Source organism: Mesocricetus auratus, unplaced genomic scaffold (genome assembly GCF_017639785.1).
Source record: "Mesocricetus auratus isolate SY011 unplaced genomic scaffold, BCM_Maur_2.0 Super-Scaffold_100020, whole genome shotgun sequence".
Taxonomy (NCBI): domain Eukaryota; kingdom Metazoa; phylum Chordata; class Mammalia; order Rodentia; family Cricetidae; genus Mesocricetus; species Mesocricetus auratus.
This window is the reverse complement of record NW_024429201.1, coordinates 7759028-7782694: the sequence shown is the minus strand read 5'-3', so window position 1 is coordinate 7782694 and position 23667 is coordinate 7759028. Positions and strand designations below refer to the sequence as shown.

Genomic DNA, 23667 nt, shown 5'->3' with positions numbered 1-23667 from the left:
ATCTTCCAGTCTATAAGACGGCCCTGGGATCTCACATGCTATGAGCAAGCAACCCCCTTTCAACAGGAGCCTCCAAACCAAAAGATCCCCAGTGGCAAAAAGCTTCTCTGAGACCTCCGGGTAAGCATCTGCCATGCTCTCTGGGAGGGGCACCGCATGAAGAGGGGAGCTCAGACACTAGCCCTGGTTTAAAAAGAGGGCGCATCCCCAGGAAAATACCAAGTCATGATCAGTAAAGAAGCCACCGAGTCTAGACCATTTGTCCTCAGTGAAAAGGGCTTTCGAGTGCTTGAAACTTACCCATGTAATTTAGTTGACTTTCCTGAGGTTAATAAGAAACCAAAGCCATGAGGAAAATCTCAAGGTTTTGTGTCTAGGAGGGAGGGGGTGGAACCCCTGAGCTGTGCCTTAGAAGGCAGGCAACCTGGGAGGCAAAAGGGAACTGAGCCAGTCACACACACGCACACGCACACACGCACGCACGCACCCAGAAGTGGGGATCTTCCCCCCAGACACAGGGGAAGATAGGGCTGTCAGGAACATCTGAATCCAAAGTGTAAGAACCAAGACATTGAGCCGTGTTGTTCGTATGTAGTAACTGCATGAATTGTGAGTTTCATTATGACAGTTTCATACATGTGTGTAATATACTTTGAAAACCCACCACCATTGGCATCTTGACCCCTCATCTCACTAGTCCCCCCCCTTATCAAATAGTCCTCTTCCTACTCTGAGGCCCTTAAATAAATAAGTAAATATTTATGTTATATATATGTTATATACATTAGAGAAATGTCTGAGTCTGGCTTATTCTGTGTAACACAATGATTTGCAGTTCTGTCCTTTTTCCTGCAAAGAGCATGGCTTTGTGTTTTTTGTCTGAATAAAACTGCCTTGTATATGCTCACACATTTTCTTTATTCATTGCAATGGGTCCCCAGGCTGGTTCTATGCCTTGCAGTGTGTAGGCATTGCTGCTGTATGGAGACTTCAGATTCGTTAGGAAATCTACCCATGAATGGTATATAGCTAGATCACACAGAAATCTACTTGTGTTCTTCTAAGTATCTTCCACACAGACTCCCAGTGTCTCAGCCAGTTACCATTCCTACTAGCAGAGTAGGAGGGTCACCACCACCCTCATTAGCAGTTGCCTGTTTTCCAGACAAATGGAATCTCAGTGCAGTTTTTCCTTTTGAGTTTCTAAGACAGCGTCTTATGTGGCTGAGGCTAGTCTTTAACTCACTATGTAACTGATGACCTCAGCCTCCCAATCCTCCTCCCCCTGCAATCTTTCCAGTGCTGGGGTCACACCCATATACTGCCATACCTGGCTCAAGGTAGTTTTAACATGCATTTCTCTAATGGTCAGGAATGTTGACATTTTTCCATGTTCAACATTTTTATGTGTTGGTCACTTGGACTTCTTTTGAGACCTGTCTATTCATTTGTTCAACTATTGACTGGGTATTTTTTTTTTCTTTTGGGTTTTTTGAGGCAGGGTTCCCCTGTAGCTTTGGAGCCTGTCCTGGAACTTGGTCTGTAGACCAGGTTGGCCTCGAACTTACAGAGATCCACCTGTCTCTGCCTCCCAGGTGCTGGGTTTAAAGGTATATGCCACCACTGCCCGGCTTCGACTGGTTATTTGTAAGAATTTTAGTTCTGTTCTGGCTAGTAATTCCATCAGATGAGTGGCGTGGTAAACATGCTGTGTAGCAGTTTTTTAATTCATGTAGTCATTTCCTGAGCCACTGCAGACTTTTTCAGAAAGTCCTTGCCTATGCTTCTATCTCAAAGTAATTAAGTCCCAAGTTAAGATCTTTGATTTACTCTGGACTGATTTTGTACACGATGAAAGACAGGGATCTAGTTTCATTCTTCTGTGTGTGGTTATACAGTTTTCCCAGCACCACTCAGAAAAAGCCATCATTTCCCATGAATAAATGAATGAATGAATGAATGAATGAATGACAACACTCAAGCAGCTGTACATGAGGGTTTTTTTCTTTTTTTCCTGATCCTCTCTTCTATTGTGTGGACACATGCCAGGTTTTTTTTTTTTAATTACAACAGTAGTGCTTTTATTTCCACAATTTTTAACTTTATTCCAAGACTTGCAAAGTGTGCAGGTACACAGCAAAAGTTTAAGTAAGAAAGAATGTGACCAAACTACACAATTCCAATGAATTCAAGTCACAAAACTCAATTTTGCTCATTATTTTCAAGTACGCCCTGTAAGACAGACTGCACTCTGGAGGTGGGAGTGTAGCTCAATGGTGCAACACCTGCCTAGCAAACACTACAAAAGAAACCAAACAGGAGCAGGAATGACCTGGGTGGTTGTGATCCCAGCAGAAGTAGGAGGATACATACGTCACGGCAAGCCAGGGCTATTAAGCAGAATTGTGTCTCAAAACAAAACAATCAAATAAAACTTCCACATCTTATTAGCTGTGTCCTTACACTGTCCCCCTGAGAAAGCTATCCACGTACAAGAGAGTGAGCTATAGATAGTACTTAAGTCTCAAATTGTTTTCCTAAACAATTACTCTGAAACTTTGGTATCTACCTCTTTTTGAGTACTCGCACTACGCACTAGGTGCTGTCACACTGCTGCTTCTAAGAGAGCAAAGTTCGATTGTTACCACCACAGACATGCTGAGCAAGCTGGACTGTGGACAGACACAACTGTACAAGGTAATTTAAAAGGACAATTGGGATGGCAGAACAATGGACTGAAGTGTTAAAGGATAAATTACAACATTCGAATACAAGTCCCAGAAAACCAGGGAGAACAGCACGTGGGTTCGGGCACACTCAGAACCATTCCACTTGGGAGCACTGTCTGTGAGGCGCGGTTTGTGTTTCGCCACTGCTGTATTTCTAGTGTTTGGCACAGCCAATTCTTAATGAACTGCTGAACCAGAGTTTTGTTACACCATGAGCTATAATAAACATACTTCATGCCATGAACACGGCAAACTTGGGCAAGCTGGCTTCCTATTAACCTCCAGTCAAGCCCCTCCTAAACTTGCTCCTTGAGAAACATGTTTCAGAAAAGCACACTACTTACACAAAACTCTTTGCTCCAAAAACCTGTGAAAATCTGTCCCTTCCTGTCTTAAAACAGAAAACCAACCTAACAGCCCCCAAATGCTTAGTCTTTGCAAACCACCTGGCTTCAGTCATACTTCTCTCCAGCCTCCCTCCTCCCCAGGCTTGCCTAGAGCTAGCCTGTGCTTCCAGCTGCTTCCGGCCCACATTGAAGTTCAGTAGCTACCTCTCCACCCAGCTGCTCTGTCTCGGGACAGTCACTGCACCCTCTGTGGCCCTCATCTGGCCAACCATCTGCTTTTTGCCTCTCCTGTGCCCCTTACTTGGCAACGTCCGGTTCCTCCGCAGGGTCTCCTGCTCTCTCCCAGGTAACACTGGCCCGAGGGAACAACCAGATGAAACATTCCCTGCTGCCCTCTCAGAAATGCAGACACGAACCTGGACCTACCCATCGAGGAATTACATTTGTCATTAGGGACCATCCATTAATTTCTCCACGATCAGTGCTTGTGTCAGTCACGTTCTTAGCAAAGGTAACATGAGAGGAAACACAGTCCTGAAGGTAAATTACTATGAGTGTTTCCACACAGGACATCAACTTTACACAAGTTCTTTTCCTCCAGGCATCCTCAGCCCCAGCATGCCGGGGAGACACGGCCTCCCAGGGGAAGCACACAATCATCCCTTGATTTTCTTCAAGAACTCACTGTGAGACTAGCTCTGAGGAATCAGAAAGCAGCTGGAGACTCACCGTGGAGTCCTCCCAAGCACCAGCTTTGACTTGGGGATGGCTTAGTTTCTCGCATAGTGGCACCCACACAGCACACTGTGCCAGTCATGCACTGAGTTAAAGCGCCAATATATGCAATTTATGGGGTGGCAAGCATATTATCAGTGCTGAAGGAAGCCAGACACCGCGCAATGTGAGAGACACAGTTAAGGGCGAAGACCTTCCCTCAAGACTGAGTACCCCCTCAGTAGTTAAACCCAAAAGCAATCTCCTTCGTTGGGTCAGCAGATGACTGAATTCTCTCAGAGCCATTAAGTTCTTTTACTGGTCAAAGATGCCCACCAAACACAAAATAAAGGCCCCACACTTGGCAGGCAGGCATTCGTTAACTTACTTCACTAGTGGAACAAGTATCTCTAAGAGAATAAGTGATCCGAATTCTATTTAGGCAGAACTTTATGCTGGATGCTGGTCTTCAGTCAAACTAGTTAAGAGGCGCGACCAACAGTTAAAACATACCAAAAGAGAAAAAAAAACCATTGGTCTGAAATGAGTTTAAAAAAAAAAAAGGTAACTGCTTTCTTTCAGTACTCTCAAGACCTGTTTATACAGAGCTTTGCTATGCTAGCGCTAGCTCACTAAGGAGCAACTTCCCGCATGGCTGAGGGAGCAGGGGAAGCTCCAGGGAGTGTGCGCCGTTCTCTGGGTTATGGGCAAGAGGCAAGGTTCAGGCCTGGAGCTGTCACTCCCGAATTATTCCCATCTGTGAAACAAGAATTATTTCCCCATGACAGCCAACATTGGGCAAGCTCTCAGAGCAAGGAAAAGTGCTAACAGGTGCTAACAATTACCTTTAATGAATGTGTACACCCACACATCTCTCATTCTGCTGGCAAAACAAAAGCCAAAAAACAATGAGTGTCTAGTAAGGAAATTTAACCACATTTGGAGTCTAGTCTCTCGGCACAGTGAATGTATTTACACCTAAAATCTGTGTTTGGCTTTCCAAGAATTGTGAACGTACAGCATGTGTGTGGGTGTGGAGCCATGGGCCTGTGTGGAAGTCAGAGGACAACCTCCTGTGTTGGTCCTCACCTTAAGACTTTTGTTGTCACTGCAGAGATCACATTATGAGGTCCAGAGCTTCTGGGGACCGGTCCTTCTCTCAACGTCTAATTCCCTAGAAAGAGGGCTTTGAAGTTCCCTGGCTCTGGGGACTGAGCCCCACCTTGCTGCTCTCCATCTCCTGCTCCAGTCTAAAAGCAGAGTGTCAGTGACTGCTTTGGTACCCAAGCGTGTGTGCACACTCCCGCGTCTGTACTGATGATGCATGCAGGCATACTCCTGTGAGAGAGAGCTGCTCAATGCCCTTCCGAGCAAGGCTTGTTTTTGAGGACAGTTACAGAGTATCTGAACCCTTGGTCTGCGGAGGCCACCAGGCTTCAGTTGCAGCATTGCGGCCCAGGCCTCGGCTATGCAAGACCCGAGGTGTATCCACACAACCTCAGTTGGCAGGTTTTAAGAAAGACTCTAGAGATGGCTCAGAGGTTAAGAGCACCTGCTAGACTTCCAGAGGTCCTGAGTTCAATTCCCAGCAACCACATGGTGGTTCACAACCATCTGTAATGAGATCTGGTGCCCTCTTCTGGCCTGCATGTCAGAACACTGTATGCATAATAAATAAATAAATCTTTAGATAATAAAAAAAAGACTCTAAAATGCTACTATTGCTGGAGGCAGTGAAAGCCATAGGAGCTAGAGTGCTGATAAACAGGTTCTGAGCTCCCACCCCAGGTAGGAATCCTGGGTGACAGAAGCCTGTGTGAGGGAGCTGCCAGACTCTGCAATGACCACAGCCTCTCAACCAAATAAACAGCAGGACCCATGGAAGGCCAAGCTAGAATAGCAAGTGATGAGATTGCTAAGACAATTTAAGTTCTACATTCAAAAAGATTCCGACTAATGTGGCTGCCTAAATCAACATTTAAAGCAGATTCCTAAACTGAAATCCTTTAAAAGTTATGCAAATATTGTCATCAATGCATTTTAAAAAGTCCTAAATTAGTATTAAAAATTCTGGTCATTATAAAACTAGTCTATGATCTCTGAATACACACAAAAAGAAATAGCTGGGACAGAGGGAGCCCAAAGCACAAAGACAGAGTTTAGGATAGGTAACCCTAAAGCATTAAAGACAAAACCAAAAAACCTGTCACATGGCATAAATGCTAAATCACACAGTGTTTGAGAAAAAAAGGGGCGTCTACTTTAAACAGCACAGACACACTGCACACCTCGGTGCTTCAGACAACTTGGCATAAAGACCCTGTGGCAGCACACTGTAGAGGAGCATGGGATGGGGGCAGGTGGGGAAAAGGCAGTACCGAAGACCACCATACGGATGCCGAGGGCGGTGGGTGGCGTCTCAAGGTGACAGGGACAGGACAGCATCACCAACTCGCCAAAGAGCAGCTTCATAACACAAAGGGCGCCCGTCCCTCCCTCTTTCCAGAGCAGTGGTTAATGCTGTGACCCTTTAATACAGTTCCTCATGTTGTGGTGACCCCAACCATAAAACTGTTTTCGCTGCCACTTCCTAACTGTAATTGTGCCGCTGTTACGAATCACAATGCAAGTATCTGACATGTGAGCCCCAGGAAAGGGAGGTTTGATCCCCCAGGGGTAGGGATACATAGGTTGAAAACCACTGCTCTAGAGGGTTCCAGGCCCCAAGCTGGCCTCCACCTCCTAAGCGGGGGTTAAAGGCGAGTCCCCTTACTCCCGGTTTCATGTGGTACTAGGGACTGAACCACGGCTTCGGGGACACTAGGCAAACACGACCAACTGAACTACACCCCAACCCCAGAAAAGAGGTTTCTGCTAGTTTACTTGTATTTAATTTATGACATTCAGTCTTTTGGGGATCCATCAACCTGGACACAGCATCACACTATACAACAGGATTCTGGATCCATTTCTTAACAAGCTTCTGGGTTCAGAGCTTAGTGACTCCAGACTCTAATGACTTCGTATCTTATCAACAAAACTTGGCCCAGGAAGGAGGCAGAAGAGAAAGCAACAAGTCCTTCAGCATAAACCTTTTCTTTCTGCTGCCAAAAGTGCCATTGTGGACCTCTGCCCCAGAGGGAGACTTAGTCCCCAGTGTCTTTGGCACTGTGGCTGCTCTTCTAGTAAACCCTCTTGCGCTGCAGGAAATGGCCTACTCTACATTTTGCAGAAGGCAGGGGTGGGCTCAGTATGCACTGTGCAGATGATAGCATCTTATTTCCTAGTGACAGAACCCACAGCCAGCTATCACAATCTGTCACAAAGGCTTTCGAACAGTGCCTCAGGAATCAGGGTCCCTAAAAACTGCTCTGCCCTCACCTTGCCTCGTCTGGGAATCATATGCTAGGGAATACATAAGGCTCCAAACATGTATCTCTCAATATCTGATTGCAACGCAGAGGACCAGGCAACTGCGGTGATGGGGCGGGCTTTTGGGAAGCAGGACAGTCAAGGATTCTTCACCAGCAATCCAAGACAAAGAGCAGTTACTGCTAAAGGCCCAGTATGAGCAGCTGAGTGTGGAGTGTGAAAAACAGCCATGGGCAAAGTCTGTATCAACTTCATCAAGCTGGGGTCATCATGAGATCTAGACCACTCAAACAGTCTTATTCCAGATCTAGTTCAATGCAATCATTTTCTGGAGTTTGAAACATAAAAGGAATCATAGTTAAATTCAGAGTTTCCAGAAATTATGTGAAAAGAATCCTGAGACATCATTATGAATTTTTACATTTAGAACCTGTCACCAAGTTTTAACTAAAAAAATGCCATCAGGTGTCTCTTTATGGACCAGTCTTTTTAAACATAGAAAGCTGAAGGATGGCTTTGCTCATCAAAGGATATCCCTGGTCAATACTCCTTTATAGAATTAACTCTGAGCTAAAAAGGTAGCAGAAGTTACCAGAAAGTACTTATAGCTACTGACAGGCCTGCTTCTTAACTAGGTACCGCCTGCTAAATACATTGTTCTCTCTGCTTTGTTAAAGAGTACTCTCCTCACACAATGACAAGCTTCCTTAAAAACTTCCTCATAACTTCATGTTATTTCATACATGAGATTTTCTTTTCTTGTGTGTGTGTGTGTGTGTGTGTGTGTGTGTGTGTGTGTATAGACTGGATCTCAGGAGAGCCTGGAACATTTTCCTGCTTCAGTCTCCAGAACGCTGGGACTACATGTGTATGGAGCCATGTTTAGCCTTCATTTTCATTTATATTCATTCAAGTATCTCTTTATGGATGATACATAGGCTTAAAACTGCAAGAGTTTATAAATTAATAAAAACTGTCTCAATGAATTTAGTCACAAAAATAATTTTCAAAATTAAATTTCACAAAGGAACAAGAACTAAAAGGATACTAAAAGCAGGGTGTGTGTAAACCAAACACTTCACAGTGCCAGAACGCTGGTCCCCTACAGTAACCACAGAGCACAGCGAAGCAGGTCAGGAGGTCCAGAGACAGCGAGCGGCCCCTGTGGTCTCAGCGGCTCCCCACTGCCCCTCCTGGGGCTCCTCCCCGCTGCTCCTCCCCGGGGCTGCCTTTCCACGTGAGCAGCACCGTGCAGGGGCTTCAGAGGGGGCTCAGCGTCAAAAGCCTGTCAGCTATTTCACCCCGCATCGGCTGCGGTTTTCTGTTTTTCTGGAACAATCTTTCAAAAATAGTAAGGGGAAATGCATTTCTCACAAGATGATCACTGTGTACACAAATGGCCTTTGTTAAAACAAGAGCAGCTGAAGGGTAACCTTGAGCGAGTGCTTCCTCCGTCCGCGAGGGTGAGACAAGCCTTCAAGGTCGAGTGTGGTGGCATCAAACACAGAGACCGAGAAACTGGAAAGGGACTCTTGCCTCACCATCATCAACTCCCACGGTTAACTCCATTTAGAGCTGAGAAATGTGAAGGAACGGCGTGCCCTGGCAGGCGCCTGACACCACTGGGTGGTTGATGGGTCCTGGTGCGCTGTGGTTACCTGTCCAGCTACAAAGGCTTTTTATTTTGTTCGCAGCAGAGACCCAAGGATCAGTCAATGGCGCAAAACCCAAGCAGAGAATTCTGCCTCGGTCTCCAGATGGCCAGGGCCCTTGTCCTCAGCTTGGTTTCAGAGCCCCATCCGCACCCTAGTCCATCCAGGCGGGCTGCCTGACCTACACCTGGCATGTTGTAATCATCAATGACCACAGGCTTCTGGGCCTGTCTACTTTCCACCCACTCAGCCCATGTAAGCTCGTGAAAGCCCCGTGCGAGTGTCCCACTCTTCCGGACTTAGCGCCACCCTGCACCTCCCAGCTTCTCCAGTAACACCCCCTCACCCTCCCCGTGCCAGGCTGACGACAGCAGCACACCCTTGGACAGCTCAAATGCTGACAGCCAGAGAGAGATCCTCTGGACTGTGTCCCCAGTCGGTACACGGAAGTATGGTGCCCTCTGTCAGGAGTGCTGACAGGATTCACACAGGTCACTACCCTGGCACACTCACTACTCTTCCATTTCTCTAAGAACACGACTCCTGGTCCCTGGTGAGGGGCTGTGGGGGCCTGACAGCTGACGCAAACCTGCAGCAGACAGGTTCATGCCCAGCTGAGCTCTCTGCCTGAAGTATTTGAGTGTTATTTGTCTGACCCGTGGTGGCCTTGGATTAGTCTCAAGGGCACTCTCGGCTTGGTACCAACATTTTTCCCCTGCCACTGCACGTCTGAAATTTTAACACCAATCAGTTAGAACATTTGATTCATTTTACAACAATGAGCGCTTCAGACACTCTCTTTGTAAATACTGTTTCACTCAAAGTTATGGTCACGGACACAATGATAAAGAGAAAAGTATAAAGCTTTAAAAAACAGTGAACATAGAGAAGTTTTAAATCAAAGTGTCCAGCAGTTCTTACAGCACAGAACTGACTTCCACAAATAGGCACATTTATTTTTAGTAGAATACCAATAATTCTTTATTTCGGAGAGAATAAACACACACGCACCCCCCTACCTCACCGAGGAAACATAAGGGGCAGTTCAGATAGGAGTACTCCACATAGTGGGAGAGAACATGGGGTATTGAATGGAGAGCACGGGAGGGAGCAGGTGTCTGGTAGGGAGGGATCTGAAATGCCAAGAGATGAGAGAGACGAGGCTGCCTCCCAGGGCATCCACACTGCACCAAGAAGTCTGGGTGTCATTTTAACGATGGAGACCAGTCTGACGGGGCGGCCCCTGGGTGGGTGAGGTTGGTGGTGTGGAAGACAGAATGAAAGTAGAGCAATTAGGGAGCCGGTGGCAGCATCTCCCCAGGAACGCACCTCACAGGCCAAAGAGACTCTGAGTCTGGAAAGGCTGGGGGCACGAAGCTCAGGACCCGCAGGGGACTTGCAGTTCATGACAGAACCACCCTCCCATCTGGGGAGCTACCCAGGTGACAGCAGGTGACAGCTGGATGCAGAGCGCCATCCCCAGAGCCAAGACATCTCAGACACCAAACACCATCGAGGATGAGTCAGCAGAATGTCCTTGTTTCTGGGCAACGGCTGGCTTTCATAAGACACTGTAAAATTTGGTGATTTAGGAATGTAGAACTCCCACCTCCACACAAGCAAGAAAAGATCTGACATACATGTCGTTGGGAACTTTCAAGTTTGTTGAAAGTTTAATAGGTGGTAAAAGGAAAACAGTTTTTAGACAGTGCTGTAAACAGTGCTGAGACATTTAGCCAGCCATCTGAAGAAAACAATGCTACCTCTTAAAATAAGTCAACTCTTAAACTTCAGGTGGGCCTGAGATTTAGGTTATTTTTAGAAACCAATAAAATATTAATGGAGTACTATTAATCATTTATACTGCATTTGAAAGAGCCACACAAATGTGAATCTCCCAGCCTTCCTAACAACTCTGAAGACTTAGTCTATAGTTTGCAGCTAAGGAAAATGAAATATGAAGTGGTCAACCAACTTTCCAGCTACAAGGCTCCAGAGGTGAACGCCCGCCCACCAGCCCTGCACACAGAGGTTGAGACCGGGAAGGCCTTTCTATGACCTGGACATAGAAGAAAGGACTAAAATACGAAAACAAAAACAGAATGACTCTTAGTGGGGAAATACTATAATCAAGCTTTAGTCATAATTCAAAACAAGAAAACTGCAACAAATGTCAGGGATAATATTGTTAATATACAAAGAGTGCTTAGGAATCAGGAGGAATAATAATTTTCTTCCATGTATGAAAAGAAACACAAAAGCAGCATGAAACTGTCTGGAAATACAAGACGGACACTCATACCAAAAATCCAGGACATGTGGACTAAAGCGAGATTCCTGTCATCCACCAGGTTGACAGGACAGAAGATGAACTGCAACTGTGATGATATACGATATGGATAAGGCTGAGATAACAGGCACTGTCATCGTGATGTGACACCGTGTGTGTCACCGTGATGTGAATGTGCGTGGGCACAGTGTTTTACAGGGCAACTGGCTACATTATCACATTTTCAAGTATGTGTTACCTTTGACTGAGTAATTTATGCCAGTATATTCATTTTATGAAGCTAAGGGCACAAGTATATAAATATATATTTATTTGTATATATATTTATTAAATTTATATGGTAAGTCGCCAAAGCTTAATATAACAACTCAAAACAATCTAGATGTCTAAAGATAATAAACTGTCCAATCAGTGAAACATTATTTGAGACTATTATGCAGTCCTTAATAAATAGTCATGTTTACTAAAAGTTGGTAAAATACTGCCAAGGAAAAGAGGCAACTTCTACAGTGCTGTGTATAGCAAGATGCCATTTGTTAATGAAACTGTTAACAAGTAGTCTTCTGCTGCTTTCAAAAGGTCTGTCTTGTTTCATTGATGAAGTTTACTTCTTTCACTGGTGACTAGTACTGAGATGTGGAAAGATGACAAATGCCACTGGATCCTCACTCTAATATAAACAGCAGGGAGGTGCCAGTATGTTAAACAATAAAACAGTATTTCCAAAATTCAAAATACGATTAGACGAAAACACAGAAACTCAGCGGTGTGTGGGAGTACAGCAAGCTCAAGGGCGCCAGGCTGTACACAGAGCTTACAGCAAACCTGAGCTATCCAAGAAGACCCCATGCTAATGCCCCTCCCACAAGGACACAAAACCTCTTCCCGCTCTTACTAAGGCTGGGGATCCAGCTCAGCGGGAGAGCCCTTGGCTAGCATGGAGGAGACTCTGAGTTCAATTGTCAACACTATACAAAGAGACTGTCCATACTGATGAGCACATCTTTTCTGTCTGTACATCCATGTGCCTCTGAGCACGCTAAGCACACTTTATGACTGAGCCACCTCCCCAACTCGTGACATCTTTTTAAGGACCTAAGGTCCAATAAAAAAGCACCAGTTGAAATCATGAAAATCAGTAAAATACTTTTAGGAGGGAAAAGAGTAGAAACCAAATACTATCGTACAACACATACACCATGTTTTGCCAACCCAAAACCTTCAGTGATTTACACAATGTGGTCAATGTTGGGAAGCTGCAGCTGACTGCTTGACCCTTGGAAATCTAGGGAAAAGGTCAGGATATACTGGTGGCAGCTTAATGCTTATTATTTCAAAGAAACTGTAGGGTTTAAAATGACACAGATGAAGAAATAAAACAGAGGTCTTCCCACATGGAGCATCCACAAGGTGTTTCTAACGAGCAGCATTCACTTCTACGTAATTCTAAAGTGCACTTCATTTACTTACCGTCTAGACTGCATGCGGAGCTGCAGCTTCCAGACAGTCAAGAGGCTCACCCCTTAAAGCATTAAAATGCTTTCTATAAACATGAGAAAACTTCCTTAATGCATGTCACTGTACCAACACCAGATGGCCCTGCCAATTCCTCTGCCATAAAAGAACCTGCCTGCTTTTCAAGGCTCACACTGTGCTCCTTTACCTACTGTGAGGCAGGAACACCTAACGACCAACTGTAACACCCTACGTAAGTATCAGCCTTACACAAACGCCCCAAACTTTTGTAACATCAAAGGACTTCACCAATCCACCCTGCCCCGCCCCCTTTGGCTGCAGGGGCCTTCTCCAGTACTAAACCGTGTTGTAGGTAAGGACTGCTGGGGTCAGTTACGCCGGCCAGTCTGGGTCCTGTTACACGGCTCCACGGCGCCTGAAATCTCATACAGTGCTTGCCTAGCAAACCTTTTCTCTAACGTGAATGGGAACTTCTACTCATCCCAAAGTGACTTACCAAGATGATAAATCCTAGAAGCCAGTTTTCAAAGACAAAAATCCTGAAAGTGTATCCTAGGTTTAAATGACACCCTGAGAACTTGGTAAAAGAATAGTTATATTAAGGCACAATAACCTTATGGGTGAACTTATTCCTATGTGTGTGTCCTCAAGACCCCAGGAGGTACAGAAGAATCTTAGGTACTGGGCAAACTCCTTCTAACTGAGAGTGACCAGGTAGTACAGACACATGCTCTGGATGACACTGAGCTGACCTACTTAAGGGAGGCCCCAGGCACTGATACAAGTCCAGGAACTGCCCAGCCAGCCTACCAAAAACCTGTAAGCCCAGTCTAGCTTTTGCTGCTTGAGCCCCTCAGCTGGGTCGTAAACTCCATCTGACCAGAGGGAAGAACAGAGGGTCCGCTTGTTGGAACACGCCATGGCGCTCTGCCGCACATTCTGTTTCAACACACAGCTGCCAAGCGTTCGGCATGTACCCAGCATTTTGCTGGGTGCTACGTTCCTACCCAGCCACAGGTCTGCCCCCCAGGTCGCATGGACTTCATTCAACAAAGGAGTTAAATTGAAGATCTCAACAATGTCAACAGTGACACTGCAGACACAAAAGCCAGACAGGGCAAGTGGAAAGTTTCTCTAAGAAAGGGACAAGGGACTAAGATTTCAACAACAAGCTGAGTGAAGACAGGGGAACATGGAAAGCACAGACGCCCAGCAGGAGGCAGTGTTCAGAGTCGGAGGAAATGAAGGAAGGGATCTAGGGACTGGGGTGAGTCAGGATGGACCTCAGAGGTAGTGAACCCAGCCAGACAGGGACTCCTGAGGGAGTGTTATGGATTCATTTGTTCTTTGTTTCAATGAAAAGCATTAGACAATTATATTTAAATGGTCACTCAGGCATGTAACACGGAAAGCAGTCTGGAAGGGCAAGAGTGAGGCACAGGGTGGTGGATGGTGGATGCCTGAACTGGGGTCTGGAGATGGTGGATGCCTGAACTGGGGTCTGGAGATGGCGGATGCCTGAACTGGGGAAGGGACAACAGGCCAAACTGCCAGGCACCTGAGAGTCAGCAAGACTGAGGGGGAGGGAGGCCGGTGGCAAGGAGGGTCCTAGGCCCTGTTTCCACAGGTGGTGAGTGGGATCCCCTTAGCAGAAGGGTTAGGGAAGAAGAGCAGTTTGGTTCTGGTGCACTCTGCAGTTCAGGGAGGTCATGATCAGGAAAACAAACTCCAGAATTATTCTGAATGATCAATGTAAGGAGACAGAAGAGGGAAGGAAGGCTCAGGGCCACCCTGAGGAGTTAAGTCTAATGCCCCAAAGGAAGAACTGCTACATTATTTTGTAATTACCCTTAAGTTATTGGAATATGCTAATAATTGTTATAGCTGTGGCATATTTGCCAACATTTTCTCTGACTGTTTACTAAATACCAGCAAACTGCTGCTCCACAGCAAGCGAGGTACAAAACACATGCCTTCGAAATGCTGGGAAAACGGATGAAGAATCAGGGTCCTGATAGGATTCAAAATGCTGTAAGACCTGTTTGAAGACAGCCCCCCAGAAAGCCAAGCTGCCACCTGCCGTCTACCCCCTCCTCATTCCACACTTGGCCCAGACATACAGGCACACGCGTGACAAACTCATTCCACTAACTACAGCACAGTGTGTATGTGCCATGTGGCTCCAGGGACGTCCTCTTGAGTCGAGAGGTCCAACGGCCACAGTGAGAACTCCCAGCTAACAGCTATACACTTTAAATGTGGGCCTAGTTAGGACTTAAAACTTGTGCTTAGCATCCTGTACCATCCCAGTCTATAAATCAAAGTATCAAGCCAATGACTCAACGCTGACAGCACCTGACTCCCTTCCATCAACCATACCCAAGTCAGCTGGGGTGACCCACTGGACAGCAGGGAAGACAAGGCTATCCTGATCAGCGTATGCTGTAGAGCACACTTGGTGTTCCCTGCATTGTTTCCTAACTGTGGAGAGCTGCTTTTACTAGTAAGGACTGACTTTTAAAACCCGTGTAGGCAGATACTGAATTCCCCGCTCCCATATGCTCATTTTAATTTTCTCTTTGAACAGGAAAAAAAAAAAATCCTGCCTGGACTTGCAGCTTTGTCGACATCCCTATAAATCAGAGCAGGCAGAGAGCGTCAACCAAGTGTGCATCTACCTACTAGTGCCGCGACCCCAACCTACGCATGTCTGTTCCGAGAAGGGAAGGAAACCGGAGGAAAAGAGCCAACACCAACAAGCCAGACGCAGGGGAGGGAGGGCAAACCCACCTTTCCAAGCTACCACCGACTTAGAGGGCTGGCTAGCCAGTAACTGGCCTCTGGGAGCTAGGAAGGTGTGGCTGTGTTCACCTAATGGTGTGGGCGCGGTTCAGTGCACTGGGTTTAGTCAGTCAGTCAGTCTGTCTGTCTGTCTGGGTCTCTCTCTGCACTTAACATGGTATGGCGAAACATGCTCACTCATGATCCACAAGCTGAAACAGAGACTCTGTACTGGTGACCTTTCTATCAACCAGACCACTGTCTTGCAAAGTTCATCTACACTGACTGGATGAAATCTAAGACAGTGAGAACACTATGCCAGATTCCTTGTCTCCTTCCACTTATGATTTAATGCTGCACAAATCTAAAAAACATTCAACACTAATCATTTATTCTCTTTGCCGAAGTGTGTGTGTGTGTAAACAGTATTTATGTGTAAAATACTGGTGCCTGTGCAAGGCTGGGTTACAGAAATGTGTCATGGATACACCGCCAGGGAGAGTCCAAGCCAGTCCCCTCACAACTCCTACTGAACAACTCCCTTTTTAAGGTTCACCAATTAACTTAATAATTAACTTCAACACAAAAATGGAAACAGCAGAAACTAACGAGAGGAACTGGGCAACAGAGGCAGTGTGACTTGGGTTGAATCCTATCTCTTGTCTGCTAGCTGAGTGATCACGAGGTTTTATATCTCCAATTAATCTTTCCCTCCCCAGACAGAACTAACTCATCATGCCTGAGAGGGCTGCGGTGGTGATTAAGCAAGGTGGCCTACATAACCTGCCCGCCACACAGAAGGCGAGGAAGGCGACTGAATTAAAAGTATACCCAGCTATCAACAAACCCAGCAATGGGTTTTAAACCCCAGGTAAAATCCTTATGCTTAGCAATCTGAAGAGCACCAGACTACCTGACCCTCGATTTTTTTTCATGATTAAAAATGTTCTCAAATTATTTCTTAAAGACAACTTGTTATTTTTAATATTGCACATCTCAGCAATCAAACCCTAGGCCTTGCTCATCTTGCTCGGACACATATTCTTCTACCTCTGAGCCCTGATGCAGGCCCCTTTACATTGTTAAGCAACTCTAGCTTTTAACTAAAGATACAGAAAGGCTGGGACTAAGGAGGACAGGCAAGTCTAAGGGACATATGTGACACACGTGAAACAAACAAAGCACTCTACGACATGGGGCTCAGGAGCACCCTCTGTGGACCAAGACTCTCCCATGCTGTGTTTTCCTACCCCTCTGCCCAAGCAAGCACAGAATGCAAAGGCAGTACTAACTCAGCACTGCGGAACGCCCCCAGCTCTTCCTGAGGATAATCCATTTCCCCGACTACTTGTCCCTCGTCACTTCTTCCTTTGGAACTGGCCAGCAGGGTCAAGGACAGAGCAGCAGACTCTGTCTGCCTAGACAAACTTTTGCTTTTGTTGAGAGCCACGGAACAGCCCTCTCTCTGCACATTTGGAACTCTTCGGGGACACAGTTCAGTGACCATTTCCAAGTCATGCAACACATCATGCTTGAAGTGCTACACAAGTGAGTCCTAGTCCTAACTAACAAAATGGAGTCATTATAGTGTATTGGAAATCATAGTAAGGAATGCTGGTTAACCAGTCACCCTTGCCAAGATCAGATACGAGGAGAAAACAAAAGCTGCCAACCACTCTCGCTCTGATATTTCTCTTCCAGAGTCCTATTTAATAAGGTTAATCTTTTAAAAATACAGTAATTTCCTTAGCTGGTTTGAAACAAAACCTGGAGAGAATTCCTGAGTACAAAATCCTAGGAATTCATGCAAGGCCATTCTATGATGTTAGGGCATCACCCACTCAAAGGTTGAAAGGACTTATTTAGGTTCATTATTAATGTCCTTATACCTCCCTTCTAGCAAAGGGTCAGTAATATTTTTAGCCTAACGTCTTCTAACAGGAAGTGAAACTGAGGCCGAGGAGGCAGCAAAGGCGGCTTATGAGATATCTTTAGTTTTCAGCAACACCAACATTAACAAGCACAGCATATCTTGCTCTTTCACGAAGCAGCAAATTGATAGTTTGGTGGAAGTTACAAAAATAGGATGGAGTAATTATATCTGCCAAACTCACAACGGCCTGTTCAATGGAGAGTAACACTGTAATTTTTCTTCAAAGGCAGTAAGTAGGAAGGAGAAGGCCCTCATTCTGTAGACTACGGAAAAATCCCCAGCCCTTGGGCGCCACTTAGAGGCACAAACTTTCACTGACTTCAGTTATTTCTCTGAAGGAGAGGGGGGCAGACACACAATCTTTGACTTTAATGAATTTCCCACAAGTTATCTTTTACAAATGTGTATTTTCTACACTTTAAATTTTAGACTCAAAATTGGAAACTGGATTAAAACAAACAGAAAGGATGCAATATGTTTTTAGACACATAGAAAGGGTCTTCATAAACCCAAAAAATACTAGTATCACATGTTCCTCTTTAAAGTATGAAGGTGAAGTACTTGAATAGGGGGAAACACTGTTCAACTGGGATGTTAACTGACTGCTTTATAATCGTTTCCCCAAGACTTTAAATGATGAGACAGTAAAGCAATGTAACAGACAATGATTTCATATACCTCTTCTTTGCGATATAAGTTTTATGCCAGCAGATCTGAAATTTCAACACAGTGCTACAAAAACGGGAGGGTGTCACTATTGTTTCAAAAGGATAGAGAATCAATATTTTACTGCAAACGAAGCTTTCCCATATGAAATTTGAGATGCAAATAGCATTCTAGCTGTTTTTATTTTTAAAGACTGCCTGTACAATTATAAGCCACTCTTCAAGAGGGAGAGAGAGGAAACAGAGGAGAAGAAAAAGAAAATGCCAAGATTAATCCTAGATTAGTCACTCAATTCTACCTGTCTACCTTGGCCCTCTGATTTCGTGTCTAGAGGCAACACTGAAGTTCTATATGTCATTTTCGTAGTTGTTCTTATACTATCCTCACAGACCATTATATCCACCATAATGCTTAGTGTGGCAAACTGTATTATCACCTAGCCAAAAACAAAACCAGGTTTCATAGGACGAGATAAAATTAATTCCTCAAAGTTGCAGTTAATTCTTTTTTCTTTTTTCATCTGCAGATGACCTACAGTAACAGTTGCCACCTAAGATTTATTGTGGTTAGGCTTTCTAATCCTCACAGAAACAGGAAGTCCTAGAGGACGGTATCTGCTGTAAGATACGTGTATAAGCGCGCACACACACACACACACACACACAGAGAGAGAGAGAGAGAGAGAGAGAGAGAGAGAGAGAGAGAGAGAGAGAGAGAGAGAGAGAGAGAGAGAGAGAGAGAGAGCGAGCTGCAGCAAGGCTACTACCCACACTGCCAGGGTACAGACCGGGATCAGCGTACTTTTTACTACTGGGGGTGGGGAGCAGGAGAGGAAAACCACCTCCGAGCAATAGACGGGCTGTGATTTAAAACAATCCAGTGCACAAATAAGGGTCAAATTACTTTAGATAACTAACCGAAACCAAGGATTCCCACTGTCAGTTCGACACACAATAAAACACTCTCCACCCATGGTAAATGTCAAGAAATTCAACCAGGCCACCAGGCGACTATCACGAAAACATATCCAGCAACTTCACGCATCCGTCAAGATTCTGTGGTTTTGTACATCTGAATCAGAATTTTTGAAGTATCATATACTTCAAAGAATTTCCTCTAACAGAAAAATTTCCAGTAGCCAGAAAAAAAAAAAAGGGCGAGGCCAAAGGGCCGTTGGTGTAAACTATCTTACGCACATCCTACTTCTGGTGCACCGGAAGACCCCTGCGAGCGAAGCCCGCAGCCCCGCACCGTCCCTGTCCCCGCCACGCAGCGGGGCTGCGGGGCGCAGTCCCCACGGCTCTGAGACTGAATGGCTGACACATCCGGTCCTGGATCCTACAGCATTCCGCCAAATGCGAACTTCAAAGGCGGATTCAAACTCCAAGCACCAGGCGCTCCAGCCTCGGAGGTGCAGGAGGGATTCCCAAGGACACGCAGCGAGGGGAGCCACGAGTCCCCGCAGACCCGGGCGCCCCGCGAGCCCGCCCGCGTCCATTTGACAGGCGTTCCCCGCAGTCGCCGGAATCCCCCGGCCGCCGCCCGGGGCGCGCCGCCTGAGCCCGGCCCGGTACCTGCCCGCGGGCGCGCGTCCCCGTGGGGCCGAGGGGCTCTTCCCTGTCACAGCGCGCGGACCCACCGCCGTCGCCTTCGCGCCCCGCGCCCCCCACTCACTGCGCGCCGCGGGGGGCTCTCACGACCCCCGGCCCGGCCCCGGGAGCCCCGCACCTTCGCGGCTTGCACGCCTGTCACATGTCCGCAAACAATAACAAACTCTCCCGCACGTTCCCGTCCCGTCCCGGGCGCCGCCCGACCTTCAGGGCTCGGGGACGCGGGGCCCCACGAGCGGAGCCCCGGAAGCCGCGCTCCGTGCTCGCTTCATTCATTGCCCGCCCGGCCCGGCCCGCCGCTCACCCGGAGGGGGCCGCTGCAGCGGGAGGCTCGGTCCCCGCGGGGCTCCGGGCGCCGCTGTCCCGCGCGGCCGCCAGCTCGGCAGGGTGGGCGACGCCGCAGCGACTCGCCGCTCCGGGGGGGCGGCGGTCCCGCCGCAGGCTGGAAGCCGCTCGCTCCTGCCGCCGCGTCCGCGGGCTCCGGTGACGGGGAAGTGGATGGGCAGGGCGGCGAGGCGGCGAGGAAGAGCGGCGGCTCGGGCAGCTGGTCCAGCTCCACACTCCGCACTTTGCGCAGCTGCCGCCGCCGCCAGTCCGCGCGCTCGCGGCCCGCGCTGCCGGGCTCCCGCAGCAGCCCCGCGCCCGCCGCGGACGTGCCGCCTCCCTGGAGAGCTCCGCCGCCGCCCGCCTCGGGGCTCGCCGCCGCGGCGCCCGGGAATCCCGACGACGAGCCGCGATCGCCCGCCGCCGCCGCCATTTTCTCTCGCGGGCTACATTCGCTCGTGCCTGCGGGGGAGGGAGGGGGCGGGGAGAGCGCGGGGGGCGGGCGGAGCGGCGGGCGGGCGGGCACGCGCTGCGCCGAGTGCGCGGGCGCGAGCGAGGCCGCGCGCCGCCTGGCCCGGGAGCGCGCAGCGCGGAGCGCGGATCGGCCGGCCGGCCGGCGGGCGGGCGGGCGGCGCAGGTGGGAGGGCAGAGGGGCTGCTCCGGGGCCGCGCGGGGCGCCGTGTGCCGCGAGCCGGGGGCGGCCAGGTAGTGCGGGGCGGGGTCGCGGCTCGGCGCGAGCTCGCCCACCTCTGAGCAAGCAGTCCTCGGGGCTGCAGTGCTGGAAGCGGACGCGAAGCGGGAGGACTCTCAGTCTGTCACTGCACGCGCTTCGGAGCGGGCGCTGGGACTCCCCCCCCCCGGCGCGCACCGGCTCGGCCCGCGCCCGACGCGCAGGTGGCGCCCGGGATAGTCGCCTGCCGCCACCGAAAGGCCGTCGTTCCACCGGCGGGACGCGAAGCCTTCTGTTAGGAAAGCAGACCTCTTGTCCCGCCCTCGTGCCACAAATAACACAACTTAAGATTTCCTGTACTACCTTGTGCACAGCTGAAACCGCTGGTTTGGGACACCCTTCCCCCTCCCACCGGCTACGCAGAGGGACCAACCCTGGTCTCTGCCAGCGGTTACTCCCCCGTCTTGGAAACGCAGGCTCCGACCGAAAGCGGGAGAGCTCGTCTGGGGAAGGAGCCAGCGCTGTGCCAGGAAGCGCTGGAGCTTGCCATCTTGCCCCAGCGCACCCCCACCCCCCGCCCTCCTTCGATGCTCCCCGCCGCACGTCCGTCTTCCTGGCAGTCAGGTGACAGACCGGGTTCCCGGGTCCCCCACCCCCGCTGCTCCCAGGTTGTCTTAAGCGGTGTCAGTCGCCTTTCCACTGCCTGGGAGTCTTCCCAGAGAAGGAGCTGGGGATAGAAAGCAGTATATACAAAATAGTGATTTTTTTTTCGATCACTTTCCTACGAGATAGAGCTGCTGTCTTTCCTTTAGCTGCTTTGTCTAGAACAGACAATCTCTTGGAACCCAGGATCTCTAGATTTATTTTGTGAAACATTAAGACATGAGGCGTGGGGGGAGGGGGTAAGAAGGGTTTCTCTCACAGAGAAAGGAGAAAGCTTTCCTGCATTTAGACAAAAGCCTGAGCTATCTGCAAAATAATTCACTTATTTCTCTAAATAGATCAAATGAAGCCCCCTCCCCTCAGGTGCATAATGCCAGCCAGAGAGTAAGGTGACACAAAAGGGATTTTAAAAGGGTCCTGACTTCAACCTAAGCTCAGTGTTTTGAACAGTGCTATGACATCTGGCATACTACAGTTTTCAATGGTTACATTAAAAGGTACACGTTTTGAAAGTTCAGATTAGTCTGTTCAAGATTCAGGTCTACATTTAGGCTATAATTATATGCTCTTTTAATGGTAGACAAGCATAACATCCAAACCAAACAGTAGTTATTTCCCAGGTCTTCCTAGATTGCCGCACCCACCAAATCCTAAATTGAAAAGGATTAGTTTTCCTGGTTTCTCCCGAGATCTAAAATAAACTTTAAATTGGCACACTCATGGTTAGGTACCTGTGAGAAAAGTCAGTGCAGGCCCTGAGCCTTTGTTTCCATCTTTGGACAAGTCTTGAAAGTTTGGCCTGCGTAGCAAAGTCACAGGAAATGTGACTTTTGCCTCTTTACTTTTTAAAATAGTTTTTTTATTTGATTTCATGTGCATTGGTTTTGCCTGCGTGTATTTATGGGTGAGGGTGTCAGGTCCCCTGGAACTGGACTGGACAATTGTGAGCTGCCACGTGAATGCTGGGAACTGAACCACTGAGCCTCTCTCTAGCCCCCACTCATTATTTGTACAGTGGTTGAGCTGTGCAAAAAACGAGGGGGCATCAGTTGATTAATTACAGTTCTCTCATCTCCATACACCACATAACTCAATGGAGAATTTTTTTTTTTGTTTTTTTGTTTTTCAAGACAGGGTTTCTCTGTGGCTTTGGAGGCTGTCCTGGAAGTAGCTCTTGTAGACCAGGGTGGTCTTGAACTCACAGACATGGAGATATTTTAAGTGCTGTTTTTCCCACAGTTTCTGGTGTTTTGAGATCCATTGCCTTTCATCTTTCATGGACATATTCTGGCTGTCATAGGCGTCTCTACATGGACACAGTTTTCCCTTCAGAGATAAATAGTGATAGGCCCAGATTGACTAAGAAGTCTTCCTTCTACTGTATGTTAATATAAAGTCTTCTTTGAAAGCAGTTAACTGGGTAGGTTCCTGCCCAACTTGGTGAGTCTTAAGCACATTAAATGCCCCCCCCCCCCCACAAACTACCCCCACTTCTACCCTGGTCTTTGGAGCTGTTTGGATCCTGCCTTTTATTCCTGTACTGGGGCTTATGTCAAATGCATGGCATTAATTTGATTTCATGTCCCACTCTGTTCTCCACAGCTGTGATTCCCAGTCTCACTTGGACTTAAACTTAACAGTGATTTCCTGTACACTGACAGTTTCAGTAACTTTTACAGTGAGCTTTCCAGGTCACTGCTCCCACAGAGTGCTGCCGGGAATGGCCCAAGTCACACTTGAGCTGCTACACCAAGTTCATTTGGAGGATAAACACGGGGCATTTCCTCATTGTGCATAAATATCAGGGCGTGAAAACGAAAAGACATACGTACTAGCAGAACATTTCAGCCTGTATGCATCTCCTCAGCACCTCCCTTGTACATGAAAGACTTTTTATTTCCATCAGTGGGTATCATGATTGCTTTAACAGAATAAAATGCTTTCATCTACAAATATTTTTATTGGTAGGTATTTGTCAGGCTGACTGACACGTTTTCAGACCCGCGGGTATGTGAACATGCTCACATCAGAGCTCTGTTTGTGAGATCCCTATGTGAGTGAGATAGTCCAGACTAAGAGTGAATGGCTGGAGAGGTGGCTCATTAAACAAGGGTGCTTGCTGCTCTCCCAGAAGTCCTGAGCTTGTTTCCAGCACCTGGTTCACAACCACCTATAACTCCAGCTCTAGGAGATCTGACACCCTCTCTGGCTTTCTTGGGCACCTGCACACAGCATGTGCAGGCACACACACATACGTGATAAAAGCTGGCATTTTGTCATGCTAATACATATTTATTTTGGATACTTGCTAGAGAAGTGAAGCTAGATATTGTTTTGTTCATGTTTTTTTGTTTGTTTTGCAGACATACTGTTATCCAAGTGATTCCAGATGTTTTAAGTCATCTATGGGCACTGTAGGTGACATTATAATTATAGTAGC

At 47.6% G+C, this 23667-nt stretch overlaps 1 protein-coding gene across 1 annotated transcript in view; it reads right to left on the bottom strand.

Moving 5' to 3' along the window:
• Map3k1 (mitogen-activated protein kinase kinase kinase 1) overlaps positions 1 to 20327 on the bottom strand; it is a 62924-nt gene extending 42597 nt beyond the window's left edge. The window contains 2 exon segments of the mRNA XM_005065477.2: positions 19875 to 19993; positions 19995 to 20327. Coding sequence (XP_005065534.2) covers positions 19875 to 19993; positions 19995 to 20327 — 452 coding nt within the window.
• Between the last annotated feature and the right edge of the window lie 3340 nt (positions 20328 to 23667).